Source organism: Parasteatoda tepidariorum, chromosome 5, assembly GCF_982258835.1.
Source record: "Parasteatoda tepidariorum strain Cologne lab strain chromosome 5, Ptep-v5.0, whole genome shotgun sequence".
In the NCBI taxonomy this organism is placed as follows: domain Eukaryota; kingdom Metazoa; phylum Arthropoda; class Arachnida; order Araneae; family Theridiidae; genus Parasteatoda; species Parasteatoda tepidariorum.
The window spans coordinates 28,147,170-28,169,707 of NC_141759.1; the positions used below are offsets into that span (position 1 = coordinate 28,147,170).

At 31.4% G+C, this 22,538-nt stretch overlaps 1 protein-coding gene across 1 annotated transcript; it reads right to left on the reverse strand.

Annotated features, from left to right (window-relative positions):
• Positions 1-1,906: 1,906 nt before the first annotated feature.
• On the reverse strand, positions 1,907-21,338 carry LOC147808720 (putative carbonic anhydrase 3). The gene is made up of 5 exons (XM_087162711.1): positions 21,272-21,338; positions 9,871-10,016; positions 7,597-7,656; positions 4,036-4,281; positions 1,907-1,999 (listed from the first exon to the last, which is right to left on the reverse strand). The coding sequence occupies exons 1-5, from the start codon at positions 21,336-21,338 to the stop codon at positions 1,907-1,909; spliced, it is 612 nt and encodes a 203-aa protein (XP_087018837.1).
• Between the last annotated feature and the right edge of the window lie 1,200 nt (positions 21,339-22,538).

Genomic DNA, 22,538 nt, shown 5'->3' on the forward strand with positions numbered 1-22,538 from the left:
TAATCACAATAATACAGACTTTGTCCCAAGGAAATGAATATATTTTTAACACATTTAATTCAATATATATATATATATATATATATATATATATATATATATATATATATATATATATATATATATATATATATATATATATATATATATATATATATATATATATATATATATATATATATGCAAACACTATAATATTTTTCAATAAGCAATATTGTTATTAAGATTTAAAACCAGATTAAACTTACGAATTAACGTTTTAGAAAACAAATAATCAGATTAATCAATACGAAATAAGTTGAGATGTTGTAAAACTGAAGAATGAAATTCTAACTATTTTGTGATTGGTTGCATCTCTGAAAAAGAAAATTCAGACTTGTAAATCGCTTTTTTAAGCTTGCCGTTTTCAGACATGTGATTGGCTGTTGTGAACGGCGGTTATTCTTCATTATTAACTGCAAAATCGTGCTTTAAAACTAAAATAAATAAAAATTTAAAATTATGTAAAAGATTTGAATGCCCTAAATGTCTTCCCTGAAAGATTCTGAATGAATTGATTCCTTAATCTTAGATTTTCATCACGTAGTTAAAAAGTTTTTCAGGGGACAAAATTAACTGCAAAAACTTTTTTTTAGAATAGAGAGAAAACATCCCAACAACAAGAGAAATATAGTAGCTATGAGCTAGAAACTCCTGCCATAGTTGAAGCGCTTAAAAAATTTCGAAATTATTTGTTGTGTATTTGTGTAATTGTTAAAACTATAACCGATTGCGCTGCTTTGCGAAGCACAATGAGTAAAAAAGAAATTATCCCTAAAATTGCGCGGTGGGCGTTGTATCTTGAGGAGTTTCACTTTGATATAATACATCGGCCTGCTACACAAATGAAGCATGTTCATGCCTTAAGCAGAAATGTTGCTCTTATAATTCAGCATGATGAGGTAACCACGAAAATAACAGCTGCCCAAAAAGAGGATCAGCATATAAACATTATTAAAACATTAATTGCCAATGGAAATGATAATATATACTTTATTAAAAATGACATTGTTTATCGATACGATAATGGTAGAGATCTTTTAGGAATACCCATGAAAAACAAAGAAGATTTACGGATTTAAGAAATTTTAACAAACGAATACGAAAACTACTTTATGAAACAACGAGAAGATCTAAGAAGTGATGCACAGCGACGAATTCTGGAAATTCAAGAGCAGAATAAATCTACCCACAACAGAAAGTGTAAACAACCCCACAAGTACAGAAAAGATGACTTAGTGACTATTCAGTTGTTGTTACTTTACGTCGCACTAGAGCTGCACAATGGGCTATTGGCGACGGTCTGGGAAACATCCCGGAGGACGATCCGAAGACATGCCATCACAATTTTGATCCTCTGCGGAAGGGATGGCACCCCCGCTTCAGTAGCCCGACGACCTGCGCGCGAAGTCGAGCACTTTACGGTAGCACAGTTTAACGAGGACCAATACCGCACACCCTCGGTCCCTACGCAGACTGATCCAAGTGGTCACCCACCCGCACACTGACCGTAGCCAGTGATGCTTGACTTCGGTGATCTGCTGGGAACCGTGTCTTAACGATCAGTCCACTGCGGGACAGTGACTATTCAAAGAACGCAATTTGGAACTGGTTTAAAGTTCCATGGTCCTTTCAAGATTGTTAAAGGGAAATCCAATGACCGATACGAAGTAGAAAAAGTTGGGCAACATGAAGGTCCTAACTTAACAACCACTGCTGTAGACTATATGAAGGCATGCACAAATTAGAGCATATTTACTGATAAAGCGATGCAGCTTTGATTTTTTTCCTCAAAAATTTGCTATGTATTTGTTATGTTTGTTTTGTATACTGCTTTGTTTTTTTTCTCTTTTCAGATTTTTTTTAGTCATTCTGTTTCGAGGACGAAACCCGTTAAAATGGCCGAGAATGTAATAAGCGAGACAACAACCTCTATGTTATCCCGCCAGATGTCGCTCGTCTGAACAAAAAATATAGAACTTTCTCGATGTAAATGAAGAGAGTCAGTTGGAATAGTCAGTTGATAATGTTTTCTAAGTGAAACGGGTAACCTTAGTGGTTAAGAGTCTAGATGACTATATTATTATTAAAGAATAAGCATAATCATTAAATGTCTTGATTGACTTTATTAATGGTAACCAAGGCATTTACATATATATATATATATATATATATATATATATATATATATATATATAATAACAAGAAAACACGAAGAAAGTTAAGAAAAACAATGAGTTTCATTAATTGCGCTTAAGCTGCAAGTAAACAGAACTCATTAGATAAGTTCAAAATGAAGAATAAAACAAAGAAAAATTATAGACACATAAAAAGAAAGGGGGGGGGGATAATAAGTACAAAAATAACAAACAATTGTTTAAATGTATATATAAATAAAATAAAAAAAATTTTAAAAAAAATGAAATTTTATTAAAAAAACCGGAAAAAAAATATATAATCTTTTCTTCAGCTCCCACGATCATATCCGCAAAACAGAGTGCTTTCTGATATTGTATCAATAAAGCCAAAGCAAAATATATTAATACAGTAGTGTGAGGAGCACTCAAAAAAATTTTTATAGAAATAAAAATGAATAAAATAGATCACAAAAAGTAAAAATAAGTAAAAATAACATGTAAAAACAGAAAATAAAATGAAATAAAAGGAAAAACATTAAAAAGGGGGCTATAAAGCGAGTAGCAAAATCAGATCAACTTACATGGTCGAAATATTTTTCAAGAATGATTTAAAAATGTTTTCGCAGAAATATTGCCAGATTACAAAATAGGAAAACAAAAGATGTAAACAAAAGCGCAAATTGAGTGTAACAAGAGGGTTTTAAAGTGTCGTTCTTACTGCACAGCTGAAGTGATTTGTTATTCTGAGATTTGATTTGTTAGTTACCAAGGATGGACCCGAAATGGATGTGCGCAAGGTAATATTTTACTGGATAATTTTAAAAATTGATCATAAATAGTTTTAGAAGATAGATGTTTATTTAAGAAAAAATATAAAAGAGAAACATAAATTGCCTGTTTTGCAAATAATTTTAGCCGCGGATTTGCACGATATGGATTAGAACATAGAAAAATTATTTAAATGATCAAGGAAAAAATTTTAATAGATAATTTTAACACGGATTTGCCCGAAATGTATTTGCACATGGAAAAATTAACAAAGAAAATTTTTTTAGTAGATAATATTAGCCACGGATTTGCCCGAAATGGATTTGCACGTGGAAAAATTGTATAAATTAATAAAGAAATTTTTAGCAAACAATTTTACCCACGGATTTGCCCGAAATGGATTTGCACATGGAAAAACTGTATAGATTAACAAAGGAAATAATTTAGTAAAGGAATTCTTAGTTAATAATTCTAACCACGGATTTGACCGAAATGGATTTGCACATGGAAAAATTATACAAATTAACAAAGAAATTATTTAGTAAATAATTTCGGCAATGGAATTACCTGAAATGGATTTTCACATGAAAAAATCATAAAAATTAACAAAAAAAATGTTTAATAAATATATCCACAATAATATACGATTAATTCAATGATTTTATATAAAATTTTATAACTTCAGTTGGGTATCCATTGTTTTTTTATCAAATTTTGAAAGAGTTTATCGATTTGTTTTTTGGATAAATAAATATTACTACATATTTTTCTTATTTTTTTTACTTATTATTCCCCCCCCCTTTCTTTTTATATGTCTATAAATTTTCTTTGTTTTATTCTTCATTCTTCATTTTTGATATATATATATATATATATATATATATATATATATATATATATATATATATTTATAAAATGTTAATAATTTCTAAAATGTGAAGGAGCTAAATTCCCCTCTGCCCCCTTGTTCCGCGGTCCCTGCTTAGTTATAATTTAACTGCCACTAAAGAATTATATGGAAAAATAGAATTTTCCGTTTGAAAGCTCTAGTTAAGAAATTTTTTATCCATTATGGAAAAGAAGTACGTACTTGAGATCTCTTAACGTATTTAATTGTTTTGCAAACCAACCATGTGACATTCTCTGTGCAGGGTGGCGTAGTCAAGGATCCACTGTTGCGATAAAGAGGACACCCATTGTCAACAAGATCTTCCAGATATATTTTAGCCATCTTCCCCTTTTGCCTTATACTTCCTTCAAATATTTCATCTTTATACAGATATTCATCCCTTGCAGATAAAATTACATTTAAAGCTAGATTTTTTACATTGCTCTTCTAAGTAAAGAAGTTATTTATGTATTTATTTAAAATAAAACAAATATCTGCAGAAACAACCTATGAATTTAAGGATTGATTATTTTTACCAGACTTTAAGGAAGGTCAGTGATAAATAGCGCCAGAATGATGTCTTCTGATTTTTTTTTTCATTAGAGAATTGGCATTCTGTAGCAATTTATCACTTAGACTTTTCATAACATAGTCAAAAATTTGGTTTTATGAAATCTTATAATTTAAAATGCAAATACTCTTATGGTCATAAGTTAAGGATAATGCCAGTCCAGGCAAATAAAAGCTCAAAAACAAAACAAACGTGACTTAATCATAAAACCCACTTATTAACCAAATGATAAAGAGCAAAAAATATGGCGTGTGCATGATATAATTCATAAAAACTACGATTTTTGCTCCTTGGAGCAATTATAAAAATATTACTTTTACAAAAACGTAATATTACTTGGTTGGTATGATGTGTATATTCCATGCGATATATATTTTCCATGCATTGTATATCTTGCATACGATGAAATATAAGCAGTACAAATCCTAAGCATGTACTAAATTATCGAGCAGATTTTGAGGAAGATTACTCAGCAAGTACTACACTCCAAAGTTCCGGTACATATAGCTGGTTCAAAGTTGAAACGACATTTCTGCACTCACTTCTCATGTTATTTGAATGAGAAGTGAGTGCAGAAGTGTCGTTTTAACTTTGAACCAGCGATATGTAGGAGATGGTAGATGGATTGCAACTTGTCGGCCAAGCATATCCCATATATGCTCTATCGTATTTAAATCAGGTAAGAATGATGGCAATTTCATACGGGTAATATCCTCAGATTGAAGGCATTCATTTAAGCTGTTTGCTCTGTGAGGACGAACGTTATCATCGGTAAACACAAATTTTTCTAAACAAACGTACGTGCTGTTCTAGAATGATGTCCCGATAATTTCAGCCAGTCACGGTTCCGATATGAACATGCAGATCTGTTCTGGAGCCCAGTATGTATCCACCCTAAACGAATAATCTCGCAACATCGCCGGTATCATTCAATGGTGCTGTCTTGGTGGTAGCTGATACCTGGTGAACATCCGACGTAAATCAGACTTAAAGCTAAACCTAGACTAGTCGGAAAGCATCTCACTATGTGATGATGTCCACATTGCGTGTTCTTTACTCCATCCTAACCGCAGGCGACCGTCGATACATGGTTTGCTTTGAAATTGTGGTACCCATCGTTGCAAATATTCGAGGAGACAGGTCGTATACTGTGCCCCATCTTTCGTCTTCATCCGGTGCTGAAACTCAGAGGCAACTATAACGTCTACTGACAATCCATCGTCTTGGACTCGTTGCCAAAGCCTAGAGATGACACTTTTGGGCAATTCCAAGTTTCTCCATTACTTCCATCTGAGTACACCCACTATCCAGACTGCCGATAATTCTGCCACTTAAAAAATCACCGACATGCTTCCTCTGTGTTCCTTTATTCAGTTATGGCACTGAGTGGCTTACAAAACGCTTGTAAACAATTTTACTTGGTTCCTATCATTCCTTACATAACCCTCTCTTAAACTCTCATCATTGTGACGTACTATCAGCATCATTTGGTGGTTTCCTGTAATTTGCATATTATTCGTGAAGATGTGTGGGATATTTTTACTTCAGTGTTCAATTTCTGTGTGATTCTGAAATATTCGTAATTTATGGACATGAGTATAATTTAACCGAAAAGTTTGTGCACTCGCTCCCTATTTTCCAATTATTCCCAGTGAGAGACACATTAGGAGTGAAAGTATTTTAACTCTCGGGCTAACCACAAAAGATTTTCATGGTTCACTAAATCATGTAACGTAAATGCGATTTTGTTTTCCGCCAAAAAGTTCTAACAAATGTCCTTTAGTTTCATTTAGTAGTTCACCTTTCGTCTGATTTGAGTTCAAAAGTATGTGGCTACGGAATTCAACGATGATAAATTCACTCATTCGATATGGATTAGTTGCGCATTGCCACTGATGAAGTAACAAAAGGGGTTTACTAGGGAAAAAATACCATAGTTTCTTAAACCTATGTGTCTGAACTTCCGATTACCTTTCGCTAAGTATTGCAAAAAATAATATTCACATTTTTGTCAGATTGTAAACCACGAAACTCAAACATTACTTTTTATTATAAGCAGAATTGAAAAAATAATAATAATAAGGTTCGAACTGAAGGCTCGCTTAGGTTGCATTTGATAATGTGCTGTCTGACAAAAAATTTTCGATCGAAATTTTCTGCTCTGGAAATTGTTAACCTTTTCATTACGAGTGCCGTATTCAGCTCACATCAACGAGAGGCCCTGTAGTGTACAAGGGCTGTATTTTGCCGGTATTATATTTATCGTTATATAACCAGAGCAAATTGCCGCAGGCTAATATTCCATTGACGTATAAATTTTTATTTTATATCCGTCGTTGAACAGCAGACCTAGATTTGGATTTACGACCACTATTGTTCAACTCCATAACCTTGCAATATTGAACCCAATCCAGATGACAAGAGAGCTCCTAGATCAAGTATTGGGAGAAATTTGACTTCATGAAGAACTTTTTGATGAAACTAACTTGCGTAGTATGGAGAGGAAAACCACGAAAACCTCCCACGGTCATCCTAACAACAAAAGAACTCTAACTCACAATCCGTCTACCACTGAGGATATTTTGCTTCATTTTTGTGGTAGGTGCGAGCCGGTTGTGGAATTCTTATCGCCCAGCCATCAATGCGATTCGTACACGGTTTCCTCATTGGAAGGCTAATGCTCTATCCCTTGAGCCACAACGGCTCATATTGGACTAAAAACCACGAAAAGTATATTTCGAATGCTCTTAATAGTTTTGTAAGTAAGATTGACATTCTCCTTCGATTTATAGATTGGGAGGTAAAACCGAAATAGAAAGTGGAAAAGAAGACAAAATTTGAATTAGTAAGATATTTCTAATTTATTAAAATTTTCATTGTTATTTATAATGCTTGCAAAATATCCAAACATCGTCTTAAATCTCCAAACATCTGACCATCAATTTACAGACAGATGGCGGCACGGTACAATGACGTCACTTCAGCGGAGTGGACTGCCATAATGAAAGGGTTATATAGTCTTAGACATAAAAACTAGTTGGTCCAAACCAGCTGTCAGAAAACTGTGCTCGCGAGCCACAAGTTATATTTTTGTGTTATTATAAAACGGCTGATAATTTATTTTAAAATAAACGACTGCTATTTTTGAAGTATAATTATATTGAACATTTAATATTTTATGAAAAACTTACTTGAAATAAAACACCAATAACTGCAAGTTTACCTTGATCGTTTTTGTGTACAAAATGAACCTGTTTGGAAATAAATCAAATTTAACTAAAAGAAGTCCAAATATTAATGTTGCAAATAAATTTTCTTAACCCTTTACATTCCGATGTCCTTTCTGATGACACAATAACCCACCCCGAAATTCAAATTTTTTTTCATGTGTTCATATATGGTAACCACATTAATTTATGATTGTTAATTGTCAGATATAATTATTGTGTTGTATATTTTAAATAATTTAGTTCTCGCATATGTTTAAATAGCATTTTTAAGTACTCCGAGTACAAAGTGTAAGGCATGCTTTTGAATACAGCTATCCATATTTACAATAACTTTTCTCTTAACTGTTATTTCTTATTTAATTTTTGTTAACTGTTATTTCTTATAAATGTTACTTCTAATAACTGTTATTTCTTATAACTGTTATTTGTAATAACTGTTATTTCTAATAACTGTTATTTCTAAAAACTGTTATTTCTAAAAACTGTTATTTCTAAAAACTGATATTTCTAATAACTGTTATTTCTAAAAACTGTTATTTCTTATAACTGATATTTCTAATTACTGTTATTTCTTATTTATTATTATTTATTTCTTAATGTAACAGAATTGTTTTAACTCTCATTTTAATTTCAACATAACTAATTCACTTTAGCTTTGAGCATCTTGAAATGTTTTTTTTTCAAATTGGGTAGTGGTAAATTTAATAAGGCAGTGAATTATTAGTCCTGCATTCTAATAACTCTCCAACAGAACGATTTTCTTATCACTTTTTTCTTCTTATCCAGATTATAGCCGCCTTGAAAATGTCACTGGTGTTTCGACTAAGGTCTTCAGTTTAATCTTAAGCACTCCGAGTACTTTAAAGTGCTATTCAAACTAATGTAAGCATTATTTTATTCATAATGTATGATGCATTATTAAAGCCGATCACTGGTCTAGTGGTTATTGTTCTGGACGACGGGGCCAGTGGTTGTGGGTTCGAATCCCAGCGTAGGCATGGATGTAACTATCTCTCTCTGTGATGTATATCTTCTCTTCAGTGTGATTGTTATTCTCCCTATAAACGGGTTTGTTCGTTGCCCACTGGATAACGATAAGAGAGTATCAATTCTGGCATTTCTGAGGCCAATGAGAAATAGACTCAAGTACGCGCCATTAAATAAAAATGATGCATTATTATTATCTAACTAAATCTATTATTTCACTAATATTATTAACTAATAATCATAAAATAATATGGTATTGAAATGTTTAGTTGCTCAAATTTTGATATATTGAATGCCATGGGGGTCACCGGTGACCGGCGAAGCTAAGATTATTAGAAACACATAATTCAAGTAGATTTTTAATTTTTTTAATGTCATTATCGCTACTAAAATGGTTTGAAGAAATTAATGCCATATAGAGCACACAAAAATAGTTTTATTTATATACACAGAGATGCCAACTTGCTCCGGAAAGCGAATAAATATTTTCAAGTGGTAGTTTATTAATTGAGATTCTTGGTTTAATAAATTCAATTTAGTAGATTTTTATCCATCACTATTTCTAAATAATTCATAGAGTTATATAATTCACCACTTTCTATGGATATATCAAGATAAAAATTTTAAAAAACTTGTAAAATCTGTCTAATACTTGGAAATTTAGTTTATTTTCCGTGATATAATTATTTACCGTGTGGCCAGACGGGCAAGCCATGTAAAATTAGCGTAGCATTCAACGTGTTAACAAATCATCAATTTTGAGCTTTGAAAATTCTAGAATTGACTTTAACTTCAACGATACAGGGATGCCAACTGATTCGCTTTCTGCTAAAGTTTTATTAAACTTGTAGAATATAGAGAATTACTGACAATGAAATTACATTTAGGCTGCGTCTGCCACCGCTTGTTGACACTGACCTTTCACATAGGTCGCGAAAAACAGCTGGCTGACAGTGTATAACATGATATAGAACTATAAAATTTACACTCTTTTATGGAATCGCAGAAAATTTATTCAAAATTTACTTAACTATCGTGATTCTTCGTTTAATAAATTCAATTTAGTAGATTTATATCCACCACTATTTTTAAATAATTTGTAGGCATATATAATTCACCACTTTTTTCAGATAGGTCATGCTAAACCACTTATAAACTAGCAAAATCTGTCTAAGTTCTGAATTTAAATGCAAATAAAAACGATTTACAAAGAAAACACTCGATTCTTTAAAGAGATATTAGGCTTACCTCCATAGCGTATTGGCGTCCGTTGATTTTATGCTCTGAGCCTTCAGTTTGAAGGTTTCCCCAATGAAAGTGAATGCTTTTCAAATTATATCTAACATTGTCGAGATCAATTGATCGCTTAGTACCATCTCTTGGCGTAATTTCGACTAAAATGAAGAAAAAAAAAGACACTTCAATACATTAAAGCAGTGTTTCCCAAAGTGTGAAACGCGTACCCCAAGGGGTACGGGAACAGTGTAGCGGGGGTACGTGTTTTTATGCGAAATATATTGCAAGAAATGAAAATTTAAATTTTTTTTATTTAAAAACAAAGCTAGCCATGGCTATTTTTTGCAGAGTTAACTGTTAATAATTAGTGGTGTCAACTGCCAGTTGTGACTTTTAACTTTTGTACAATTTTCTTACAACGCACGGTGGCTGAACGGTAGCGCTTCGCACTGTCGTGCCGCAGGTCCCTGGTTCGATCCTCGGGCCGGGCAAGATTGACTGAGCCTTTCATCCCTTCAGTGGGTCGATAAATGAGTACCAAGCATGCTTGGGAACTAAACACTGGGGGTTCCGCTGACCACCTGACCGGAACATCTGCTCCTGCACCCCAGAGCCCAAGGTCAAGAGAACTGAGATGGGCACAGTAGGCCTTGGCCCACTTGGGCTGTCGCGCTGCAGAGTTTAGTTTAGCAATTTTTTTATAGTAAAAAATACATTCATTTTTTATTAATGGTACACAGCGTTATGAAAAATTTAGAAAGGGTACACAAAAGTTATAAGTTTTGGAAACACTGCATTAAAGTAATCGCACAGCCACACTGTTAGAATTTCAATTCTGAAATTACAGTAAGATAACAGGCAACGGTCTGTCCATCCTATTAACCATATAGTTTACAGTTAGAAACGTTTTATCTTTACGGTCTTGAAATCGTTTACAACTGATACGATTAAAAAACCGTAAATATTAAATTAAACTGTTTTGTAATCGCTTGCAACTAGCATAGCTTCTGAACAATAAAAATAAAACTTAAGAGAACCACTGGAGCTCTATGGGTGCTGCATCATTTATGCGTGAATTCATTTCATTCGTCTTTGGTCTCCGATTGAAGAGTGCCGGATACTAGAATTTTTTCTATAATTCGAACCTTCGTTCTGGTTTTGCCAGATACGAGAATGACCGATTAGTCCTTTTAGCTACAGTATGTACCCAGATGTAGGTAAGAAAATTGCTTCATAAAGTGGGCCTGATGGAATTATAGAATAATCAATAAACGTTTATCTCACACTTGGCAGTTTCAGTACCATCTTTTTTTTTTACGGTTACTTGATTGTTTTAGGTGTATACGGGAAAAGAACAATTAAATAAATTGCTATCTAACCATTTTAACAGAGAAATTTTTAACGGTGCACATAAAATAGGTCTTACCGTTCCGAGAAAACCTCCCATACGGATCCTTATCCGGAAATGAGAAATAATTGATAATTAATATAATTTATTTTTAGCCTGTATCCTGCGAAAACAAAATATCACCGACTATCAAGACATAGTAAATTTTTTGCTCAGATAATCCTATTACTACCACTACTGATTGTCCGTATTTGAAAAAAATATGTATCTGTTTAACTTACTTGTGTTTAGTGACCAGACAAAATTCTTTTAATTCTAAATTATTAAAATATAAAATTATTACCCTTGCTACCCATAGGAATTTCTTTTCTGAAACAACGGAGAATCAATAGTAATTGAAGTCTCTGGTTTCCCTCTCCATGCAACGCAAATCCATCAAAAAGTCCACCACGAAGGCAAATTTCACCCAATACTTGATCTAGAGTTCCCTTGTCTTCTGGATTGGGTTCAAAATTACAAGGCTACATGGTTGACCATTGGTAGTCGTAAACTCAGAATTAGGTCAGCTGCTAAACAACGGTTATATATGAAAAAAGATTTTTTAAATCAAGTATTAAAACAAACTAGCCTTTGTGGATGAGTTTTAGATTGAGCTAACCCGCATTTGCGTTACGTGGAGAGGATATTCAGGAAAACCAAGTGCATTCTGAACCATGTTTCGTGTGACACAGAATATTTTACGTAAGCACAGATTATACAAGTCTGATAGATGTAGCACAGAATACGGCACAAGCAGTAGTTCTTAATAGTTCAATACGGAAATAATTTGGAGAATCTTGCAAATAAGTTTTAAAATGTGTGGTTTAGATCTGATATTAATACCTGAACTTTCATCCTTCTCATGAGGAGAACTTTACTGATGGGGAGAAATTGTCAGAAGAGGAAGAAACTGAAACTTTATTAAATACGTAAGTGAATTTTCCCGTAGAATCGAATGAAATCAAAATAAAGCTAATGAGACTAATTTTACACAAGTTATTGAAGTTTTTATTGTTAAAAAATAAAGTTTTATAGTTACAGCCATCTACTCCTCTGATTTTGCTATATGGGCCATTCTCACGAAAACGTTCATTTTTCAGTTCATAAAAGCCCAAAAAAGTAAAGAGAATAAAAAGCTCTGAAACTTTTTATATTAATAGAAATATGTAATGGCATTATAAAGAAAGTATATATCCTATAAATTACACTTAATATTTAAATTAATTCATTTTTTAAATAATTAATTTATAATTAATTAATTCATAATAATTAATAATTAATTAATTAATTTAATAAATAAATTAATTAATTTAATAAATCAATTTATTACTTTTTTAATTTATTTTTCAAATTAATTAATAAGTAAATTTATTATTTTCACTATTTAAAAAGTGAGGGAATGACACTAATAGTGAGGGAATGATATTTTATTTTAATGCATGTTTTTATCTAAGTTACATCTACCTAAAGTTTGAAAATGATAACATGCTAAGTATATCTAATATTTATTATAATTTAGTCTTATATATTTAATAGTTTTTACAGGTTTGGGAAATAAAATTGGCTGGCACGATTGAACAAAAAAAAAAAAATTAATAATATACTCATCTTGAATCATTCCCTCACTTTAGCGCCATTCCCTCACTTTATACACTAGTGAGGGAATGACGAATTCAATAAAATTTAAAAATAACAGTTAGGCCTAATTAATTTCTGAAGTCAATCACATACAATTATATTCATACAAGAAAGCAGCATATAATTATCCACTTTCTCGATGAAGTTGTATTTTATTTTACTCTAAAAAATGACATGAGGGAATGACAAATGTAAAAAATTTTACCTGGTTTGATTCATTCAAATTTATTCCACAGCAAAGCTTCTTTAAGTTGAAGATGGAAACATACTGCAATTTTGTTCTATGATGCCAGTTGTTAACTTCTGAAGTTTTTATTAAAATGTTTTTATTCTAAGAAGATTACAGGTCATAAGAACATTGTTGTGAGGGAATGACGCGAAACACTGGGGACAAAGTTTAAAATAGTGCTGTGTTAATATTTTTATCAGAAATTAAATTTAAAATTGAATTTCTGAATTCTATATTTCAGTATTCTGAAATAAAAAACACGAATTTGTAAAAAAGAAAATTTTATTCCAGAAACAATTTTTTTATTTTTTTAAATCAGCAGTGGGGACAAGTGAGGGAATGACATATTGGTATATTTTAATTACCTAAAATAAATAAAAAATAAAAATTGATAATTTTATTTTTATTCTCTTGTTAGCTTGCATTCTGAAGGACACTTTCCTTGAATTTTTTTTTCGTAAGCTGTAAAACAAACATAAAATATACTGGGGACATGAAAATGACTGTTTTTGTGAGAATGACCCATATACACAAATCAAGCATTGGATTCTACATATTTTTTTCGATGATAAATTGAATGAAACTAAAACCCAGCTATTGTAACTAATAGTATAGAAATTATACGAGATATAAAGGTTTCGTGTATAAAATGTACGATTTGTGTATTTAAATATATAAAAGGACTGAAATAAGTGAGACATTGTTTTTTATGTATTTGCTGACGCTAAATATAATAAAGTCAAACGTGAGTTAATATGACAAATAGCCAAAAAATATAAGGAACGTGAAAAGGTATTGAGTTGACTTTTCAGAACCCGTTGTTTATTTTTTAAACTAGGGGAAGAGCGGGCAAGATGGACCGCTTAAGGAAACTTGGTTTAAAAAATAATAAACTAGAGCAATTTTATATATTTTATATTGTAAACATATAGTGGGAACATTGCTCTTACATATCTCATACAGAAAATAAATAAGTTATAAAGTTTAGTAATAATAACTTAACATAAACAAAAATAGAACATTGGCCCATCTTGCCCGGGCTACCCGGGCAAGATGGGACACATAACTATATTTCAAAAATCACAGAAATTAATGTCAAAATAAAAGAATAATCGACAAAAAAACGTTCTTAAACATCACAGTTACTGCATAGGATGAGGATAAAACCGGAATAAGCACTGTACACTTCATGAACCCATTCTAAGCAATCTGAAAATAGTCTGTCAATTAATTAATTACAAATTTTTTTTAAATAATTTGTTAAGTTATATTTGCTAGTTCATATTTTTTTTGTTAATATTACCTTATTTTTTATGCTTTTTTCCAAATCTGGAGAGTTTAATTTTTACATTACACTTTTATTCTACTTTGGCTGTCCCATCTTGCCCGGTCCATCTTGCCCGGATAGTACATTTTTTTAAAAAAATATCTGCAAATTTGCTTAAACAAATAAATTTTAATTTACACTACTCTTTATGTTTCTACAATAATAACACTACTGGGCCACAAATTTGAAAAATATATTGCAGTGTATTAGACAAATAATATCAGCATACAAACCTGGAAAAATATTTTAGCACGATGTAAGAAAAACAAAACAATGCTTGCATTTCGGTAACACCTTGTGAGCCGATGAAAAAACTTTTGCGTATTGAGAGCAAAAATTTTTTCTTTCCGAAAACGTACTTTAGATGTCGCTACGGTGAATGCGTTAGGAAAAAAAAAGCGATGTCCAGTCTTGCCCAGTGGTCCCATCTTGCCCGAGCTTCCCCTAAGTAAAACTTTATTTTTCAACCCAGATTAACAACTTATTAAGCAATAATGTTTTCTCCCTTACTGTTTACAATTTCTCATTCAAGAATTTTAGTACTTCGTTGGTAGAAATCCTCAGTTTCGACTAAAAATATTGAAATTCTACTAAATACCCATAACGGGATGCCTTTTTTGAGGTTAAAATTTCCATTCTTAAATTGAAATACCAAACACGATTGTTCCTCTCAGCTATTGCACCCTCTCTATACACAATACAAATGCCATGAACAGCTTTTGTGGTTTTAGATATCATGATTAAAAAACAGGCGAAAAGAGGTATCGAAAATGCTTACGTTCCTCGGCTTGGCGTTTCATTTTAATGATCTGAAAATTGAGATAAATCAACTCAAGCGAAAAAGAAACAAAAGCTTAGATTCTGGGAAAGAAAAAGCATTATCTTTTAAATGATTTAAAGTTGTTTTTCAAAGGCTCCGTAGTTGTATGAAATTATGCTTTTTTGCGAATAATATGCTATTTTCATAATTGCTGTGAGTTTGCAACAGTTACTCATGACTGTTGGTCAAGTTTAGCCTATCTAAAGCCAGCGCTGTCAATGCTCGGTTTGAAAATGGCGCATAGCGTCATTATGAAGAAAAGCCACAGTTTTACGAAAATAAAAAGCGTTTGTGGTACAATTTTTAAAATTTTTAAAAAATTTACTTCAATGCTGCATTATCTGGGATCATAAAATTTTGCAAAAACTGAGAATAAGGTAGTGATTTTGATAATTTTTATCTAGGTGGGAAAATGTAGCCAAATTGGCGATTTCTTAAAAAAGTTTAAATACTTTTAAAATATTTACGTTATTTGTCTGTTCTAAAGCCCAGATAATTCCTCACGGCAATATGATAATTCAAAATAATCGTTTAAGTGCAAACTGATGCTTTTTTTTATTTTCATTGGCGTCAGACCTAGAGGAAGCTCGGGCAAGATGGGACCACCGGGCAAGACTGGACATCGCTTTTTTTTCTATGCGCATTCACGGTAGCGACATCTAAAGTTCGTTTTCGGAAGAAAAAAAATTATTGTTCTCAATACGCACAAGTTTTTTCATCAGTTCACAAGGTGTTACCGAAATGCAAGCATTGTTTTGTTTTTCTTACATCGTGTTAAAATATTTTTCCAGATTTGTATGCTGATATTATTTGTTTAATACATTGCAATAAATTTTTCAAATTTGTGGCCTGGTAGTGTTATTATTGTAGAAACATACTGAGTAGTGTAAATTAAAATTTATTTGTTTAAACAAATTTGCAGATATTTTTTTTAAAAAATGTACTATCCGGGCAAGATGGGACAGCCAAAGTAGTATAAAAGTGTAATATAGAAACTAAACTCTCCAGATTTGGCAAAAAGCATAAAAAATAAGGTAATATTAACAAAAAAAAAACATGAACTAGCAAATATAACTTAACAAATTATTTTAAAAAAAATTATAATTAATTATTTGACGGACTATATTCAGATTGCTTAGAATGTGCTCATGAAGTGTGTAGTGCTTATTCCGGTTTTATCCGCATCTTATGCAGTAACTGTGATGTTTAAGAACGTTTTTTTGTCGATTATTCTTTTATTTTGACACTAATTTCTGTGATTTTTGAAATATAATTATGTGTCCCATCTATGCCCGGGCAAGATGAGCCAATGTTCTATTTTTGTTTATGTTAAGTTATTATTACTAAACTTTATTATTTATTTATTTTCTGTATGAGATATGTAAGAGCAAAGTTCCCACTATATGTTTGCAATATAAAATATATAAAATTGCTCTAGTTTACTATTTTTTAAACCAAGTTTCCTTAAGCGGTCCATCTTGCCCGCTCTTCCCCTACCTGAGAAAAACCATGCTAAAGCACTATATTAGCACCTTAAAAAGTCATTTTGGTAATAATAATAACAAAAAAATAATTTGGTTGGTTTTAAAAATATGCGTCTCAATTTTGAAATTTTCTGTACGCATTTTCGATAATAATCTTACTTGTATATCCTTTGTTTTCTATCTTCACATTGGTGAGAGGAATTTCGTATCCTCTGAGCTTCAAATACTGACGACCTTTTCCCCTGTTAACAATGCTTGTAATTATGTTAATTGGTGATTGGCTTTTGCCTTTACAATTATAGTAACTATCCTTCCAATTCAAAGGACCGATAGAAATAAATACATAGTTATATAATTACACTAATCATATTTCGTTAAGCCTTAGTAATATAATACGGAGAAATTAGAAATTGCGAAAGAATTTGGGATGAACTCAGGAAATATTTATAATAATATTGATATACATATTATTAATTAATATATATATTATTAATATTTTTTTACTTTTGAACTACTAAAAAAACTATCATCGAATAGACCGTGATAAACACGAAAGTTATGTAAAACGCTATTAAATTTTTTTATTGATAACGTATCTAGCCATTATAGAAATTAAATTATAAGTATTCGAAAAATTGAACCTTAATAACTCTAACGGCGCATTATAAGTATGAAAGTGAGAATTCATTTCAATTTGGAGACTGAAGTTTTTTAAAATGTTGAAAATTTCCGAAATTCGAATAGATGTAAGACAATATTTTTAAATACGTAAATTGATTTTGATATTACATTAAAAACTATATGAATTCTAAGTTTTGTAAGTTATTTTTCAGTGTAAAACTATTTGTAAACATTTCTAAACACAAACCTGGCCAGAATGACACACATAGCCTACGTACTGGGCGCAAAAAAAAAAAAAAAAAAAGAAAAAAAAAACGGACCATACTGAATAACTTTTGATCTAATGAACGGATTTTCGACTCGATATTAATGGCTCGAGGAGGAGATCTCAAATATGCTAATTAGTTTGGGCAGACGATATTTTAAGATACAAAATCAGACACAAAAACGTACTTTCTTCAAATATTCATACTTTTTTTAGACGGATTCGGATTTCTGATCCCAGAATCTGGAAAATAAAGAATCGCTAGTTTGCGCAGGAGGTCCCTTTAATGTTTATTTTGCGTATTGCGCTATATCTCGAGAACTTTTTAAGCGAATTGAAAATTATTTGCACCCAATTATAAAATTCGTTTACCCAAAGTTAATTCAATGAAATTAATAACTTTTATTGCATATTTATTATTTTACTTAACAATGATAAACAATAATTGTAATGTAAATTGAATTGTAAGATATACACTTTAGTGTATCATTTTAAAGAATATAATTTTACACAGCAGAATACAAAATTTGAGCAAAATAAGTCGAATACTTCTTGAGAAATCGAATTTTAAATATCTTATTTTCTCAAAATTCTATTTCTCTGAATCTATTCAACCAATTTTGATCAAATTTTGTATTTTGCCATCTAAAATTATGTTCTTTAAAATGATGCAAAAAATTTTATGCCTTATAATTAAAAATTTTTTGATCATTATTAAATAAGATAATAAATGTTTACTATAATTTATTTTTGGCAACGAATTATCTTAGGATAAACGAATTTTATATTTGTGTGCAAAAAGTTTTCCATTCGCTTAAAAATTTCTCGAGATACTCTGAAATACGAAACATGAAGAGGTCAAAAATTTGGGTGGGTCTTCTGACTAAACTAAAAGGACCATGTTTCCCAGATTGTGGCTACCCCTTATATTTTGGGGGCCAGAAATCCGATTCCGGTGAAAAAAAAGGTATTTTATTCAGAGAAAGAATGTTTGTGTCTGATTTCGTACCTTAAAATATCTTCTGCTCTTATCAATTAGCATATCTGAAATCACCCCTTCGAGTCATTAAGAGTGTGTTCTAAAACCCGAAAATCCGATTATTAGGTCAAAAGTTATTAATGGTGGACCGTTTTTTTTTGGAGTACTGTTCATATATGCAGATATGAAAAAATTTAAACCGTCTAACTTTTGAACTATATTAAAATATTGCTAGCTATGCTAAAAAAACTGTTTCTTAATTAATTTTTAAAAAATATTAGTTTAGATTTAAAACCAAATTGCAGCCATAGATACTACTATTTTAACCCTCTAATGGGCCCTTTATTTCTAGAAAAGGTAAATTAAAGTATTTTTGGAATTGAAATTGTTTTAAGAACAGTAATTGATATGAAAAATGCCATTTTTTGAACTGAAACTCATTTAGTTTATAAAAATGCCATTTTTTTGGTGGTAAATTTATTTAACATGACCTATTAGGAACTTACTGACATTTATTTTTCTTTATTTATAAAATAAATTCCTTAAATTCTACAAATTTCAAAAGGAATTATGTATTTTATAGCTTTTATACGTTTTTTTAAAGTGACAAATGGTTACCAATTTTATTCAAACTCAGTTCAAGAAAGCTGAAGTTATTGAAAAATGGAAACCTAAATTAGAAGTGGTAAAACGTGGTGGTAAGTATACTGACCACGGCCTTCAAAAGGGTTAACTCAGCAACCTCTAAAAAGTAAACCGCGGATCAAAATCATCATAATTGTTACATTGGCGTCTTTCTAGACGTTGCTAAATTTTGCTTCATTTATTTAGACGCTGCTTTAATTTTTTTTTTTAAAACAAGGCTTACTCACAATTAGGATAACTAACCAAGGAAAATAAAAAACACTTTGAAATGTGCAGTTAAATGAAATAATACGGGAAAATGCTCGTTAACTGACAGGCTGTGGTTTACAAACAGGGCTGAAAGCCTACATGTACCAAGACAGAAAAGAGTAAACAATGGTACGAAAGATATTCAATTATAACATTTTTTTCAAGAAATATTAAATTTCTGTAGCTAACGAGATTATTTTTACAATTATGGCATATAATAAAACGAGAGAGACAGTCTTTTTTTTTAATCGTCATTCATAAAGAGGTAATTTATTAAATTTTGGAAAAAATTACCAATATTTGAGTTTTGAAATGAAGTCTATTATTATAATTCATCAGAAAAAAAGATTGTGGTTTTAGAATGAAATCATATTATCCATGAAAAGGTAATGTAATAGATTATGTATTGTCGACTCGCATGGCTTACGACAATATGATTTGTAAGAAGTTTATTTGCTTTGAATGGCATAAAAACTAGCAACACAATTATTTACTGTCAGGTATTTTCTATAATCCCCTTCGATTACGTTAGAATGTTAAGATTTAAAAAGATTAAGAGTACTACAAGGAAATCATAAAAAATATCCGGGTTTTAAAAATTTTATTTTGAAACAATTACACATATTGACATTCTTTATGAACCAAATATGCCGAAAATGCTACACTAACTAAACCTTTTGGATTGAATGTAGGGTTTAGTGGCACAAGGTCCAAAGGAGGACATGCTGCGCCAAACAGTACGGTAAAACTAAACCTTTTGGTGCATATAAGAAGTCGGTGTCCATTTTTACAATATATTCATATTCTGAAACTCTAATTACAAGTAAAAATATATTTTGGTATTTTTTAATTATAAAAAAACCCAGTTTATTTGATCATTATTATTAGTTATTTACCAGTCTATTATAAAGTCTATCCAAATTTCCTTAATAAATCAATACTAATAGAGGTACTAGATCGGAGATTGATCAATGCGTCCTACAACTGAAAGCCCCCACACTGTTTTTCATAGATAGTCCGATCAAACCACTGTGAAGGATATCCACATTCCGATCGAGTCACTTAATACAAAATCTAGTTAAAATAAGAAAGTGGTAGCAAATATATGACTAAAAATTTGTTTTATTTATGAATATTATTGGTTTGCCTTATTCACTTGTCAACCACTACAGATTCAATTCATTTTATAAGATGAATTTATAAGATGAATTTCTCTCAATTACTTTTACAAAAGGTTTTGGGTTCATGCGCACAACTGGTTCACTTTTTAAATAGTCTGCGCGGACTACCTATAAAAGACTATGTGGTGGCTTTTTGATGTAGGAAGTGATGGATTGATCATGCTCTGGTGTAGGATGAAATTACGACTTTCAGATCGATGGATGGTGCGTGAATGTACCATCCCAGTAAAACGAGATGTAACACATGTAATCTCCAAATCATCCTTAGGAATGTTTCCCAGACCGTCGCCAATAGCCAACTGTGCAGCTCTAAGGAGGCGTAAATAAAAAAGTACTTAAGTGCCAAATTTTTGAGGGTAAGACTACAGATCTGGAATTAAAACTTCGTAGTTTAAAAATGAAAACTAGTACGTTTTTATGGGTTTACATAATTGCCAAAAGAAGGACAAAAGTTTTTAAGTAAGTCAACTAGGTCACCGAGTGGTTAGCGTGACGGACTGCGAAGCCATTGGCTGCGGGTTCGAATTCCGCTCAGAGCATGGATGTTTCTCGTTGTATTGTCCTCTGTTGTGTGAATGTGGCCCATACTATGAACGGGTATCTGTGGCGTGGATAATGTTGCTTGCCTTCGTGACTCAGGTTCACAGGTGCCCATCGTGTAACCATAAATAAGCAATACTCCCTGCGTCTTCTGAGGTGAAAAACGAAAGATCAGTGACTGCCGTTATTAGAAAAAAAAAAGTTTTTAAGTAAGTTGGACAACCGGTTTAAATTATTGCAGCTTATGAGATGGTGCATTTCGGGCCATAAGTAAAAGTACAGAAAGAGAAGGGTACTATAGCATTTAGATTTTAATGTTCCTTGTGATATTATAATAAAGTGTCTCACCATTTGGATAGTAAGGGTTATAAGCCCATTGTTTATATCTGTCAGCTGGACATTCTTGAGCGTTTATTCTTGAAATATCTAAAACCAAAATAACTATTATTATGGCATCTAATAATGTGTTTTCTCAAAGTTCCTACTTAAAGAAAAGACAACTGTTATATAACGAACATTACAAAGAGTCGTAACCATACACTGGAAAAATACCGGCAACTACGTGAAGGGATTTAATCTTAGACCATGTCAACCTTATAGTGGTAGATACGCCATATGTGTAATTTATTATATCAAGCCATATTATTTTATATCATAATTTCTTAAACCAGATTTTTCGAAAAATTTCATAGTTTGTAATTAAATTTCTTTCAATTTTTATGAATTTTCTGTAACATTTTAATTCTAGTTGTAGCAAATTAATAATTTGGAGAAGCAGTAGTAATTGGCTGTTATTGTAGAATAGTCTTTTTTAGAAGCAAAATTTAAGCTTAGCTATATTTGGAATTATTAATCAAATTTAAAGTGGGTTTGAATATATCTAAATAAATTAAATAACTATACTAAACTGCAATGTTTCTTGACAATGGAGAAATATACTGAGGGCAAACGAGGAAAATAGTTCCCGGCGCGATGTCTGTATTTCGAGGTAAATTACGCATTTCACAATAGTAATATGATAAGTTATCTTAATCCACACATATATAGCGTTAATTTGTCATAATTTTCTTAAAATTTTATATATTTTCAAATTTACGAGCGGCGCATCGCGGAATGGTATCTTTATTTAGAATTGAAGGCGTTAGCCAATGAGAGCTCACGATCAACTGATCCCGCCAAAGCGCTTTTAGGGAGAGCTTTTGGCGTGTAATTTCGCGCGCGCTTTATTGCATATTATCTTCAATCTTTTGCTGTGCTGTAGTTTATTTTTTATCGTTTGAGAGACCAACTTTTTTAAAAGCTAATATATCGTTAT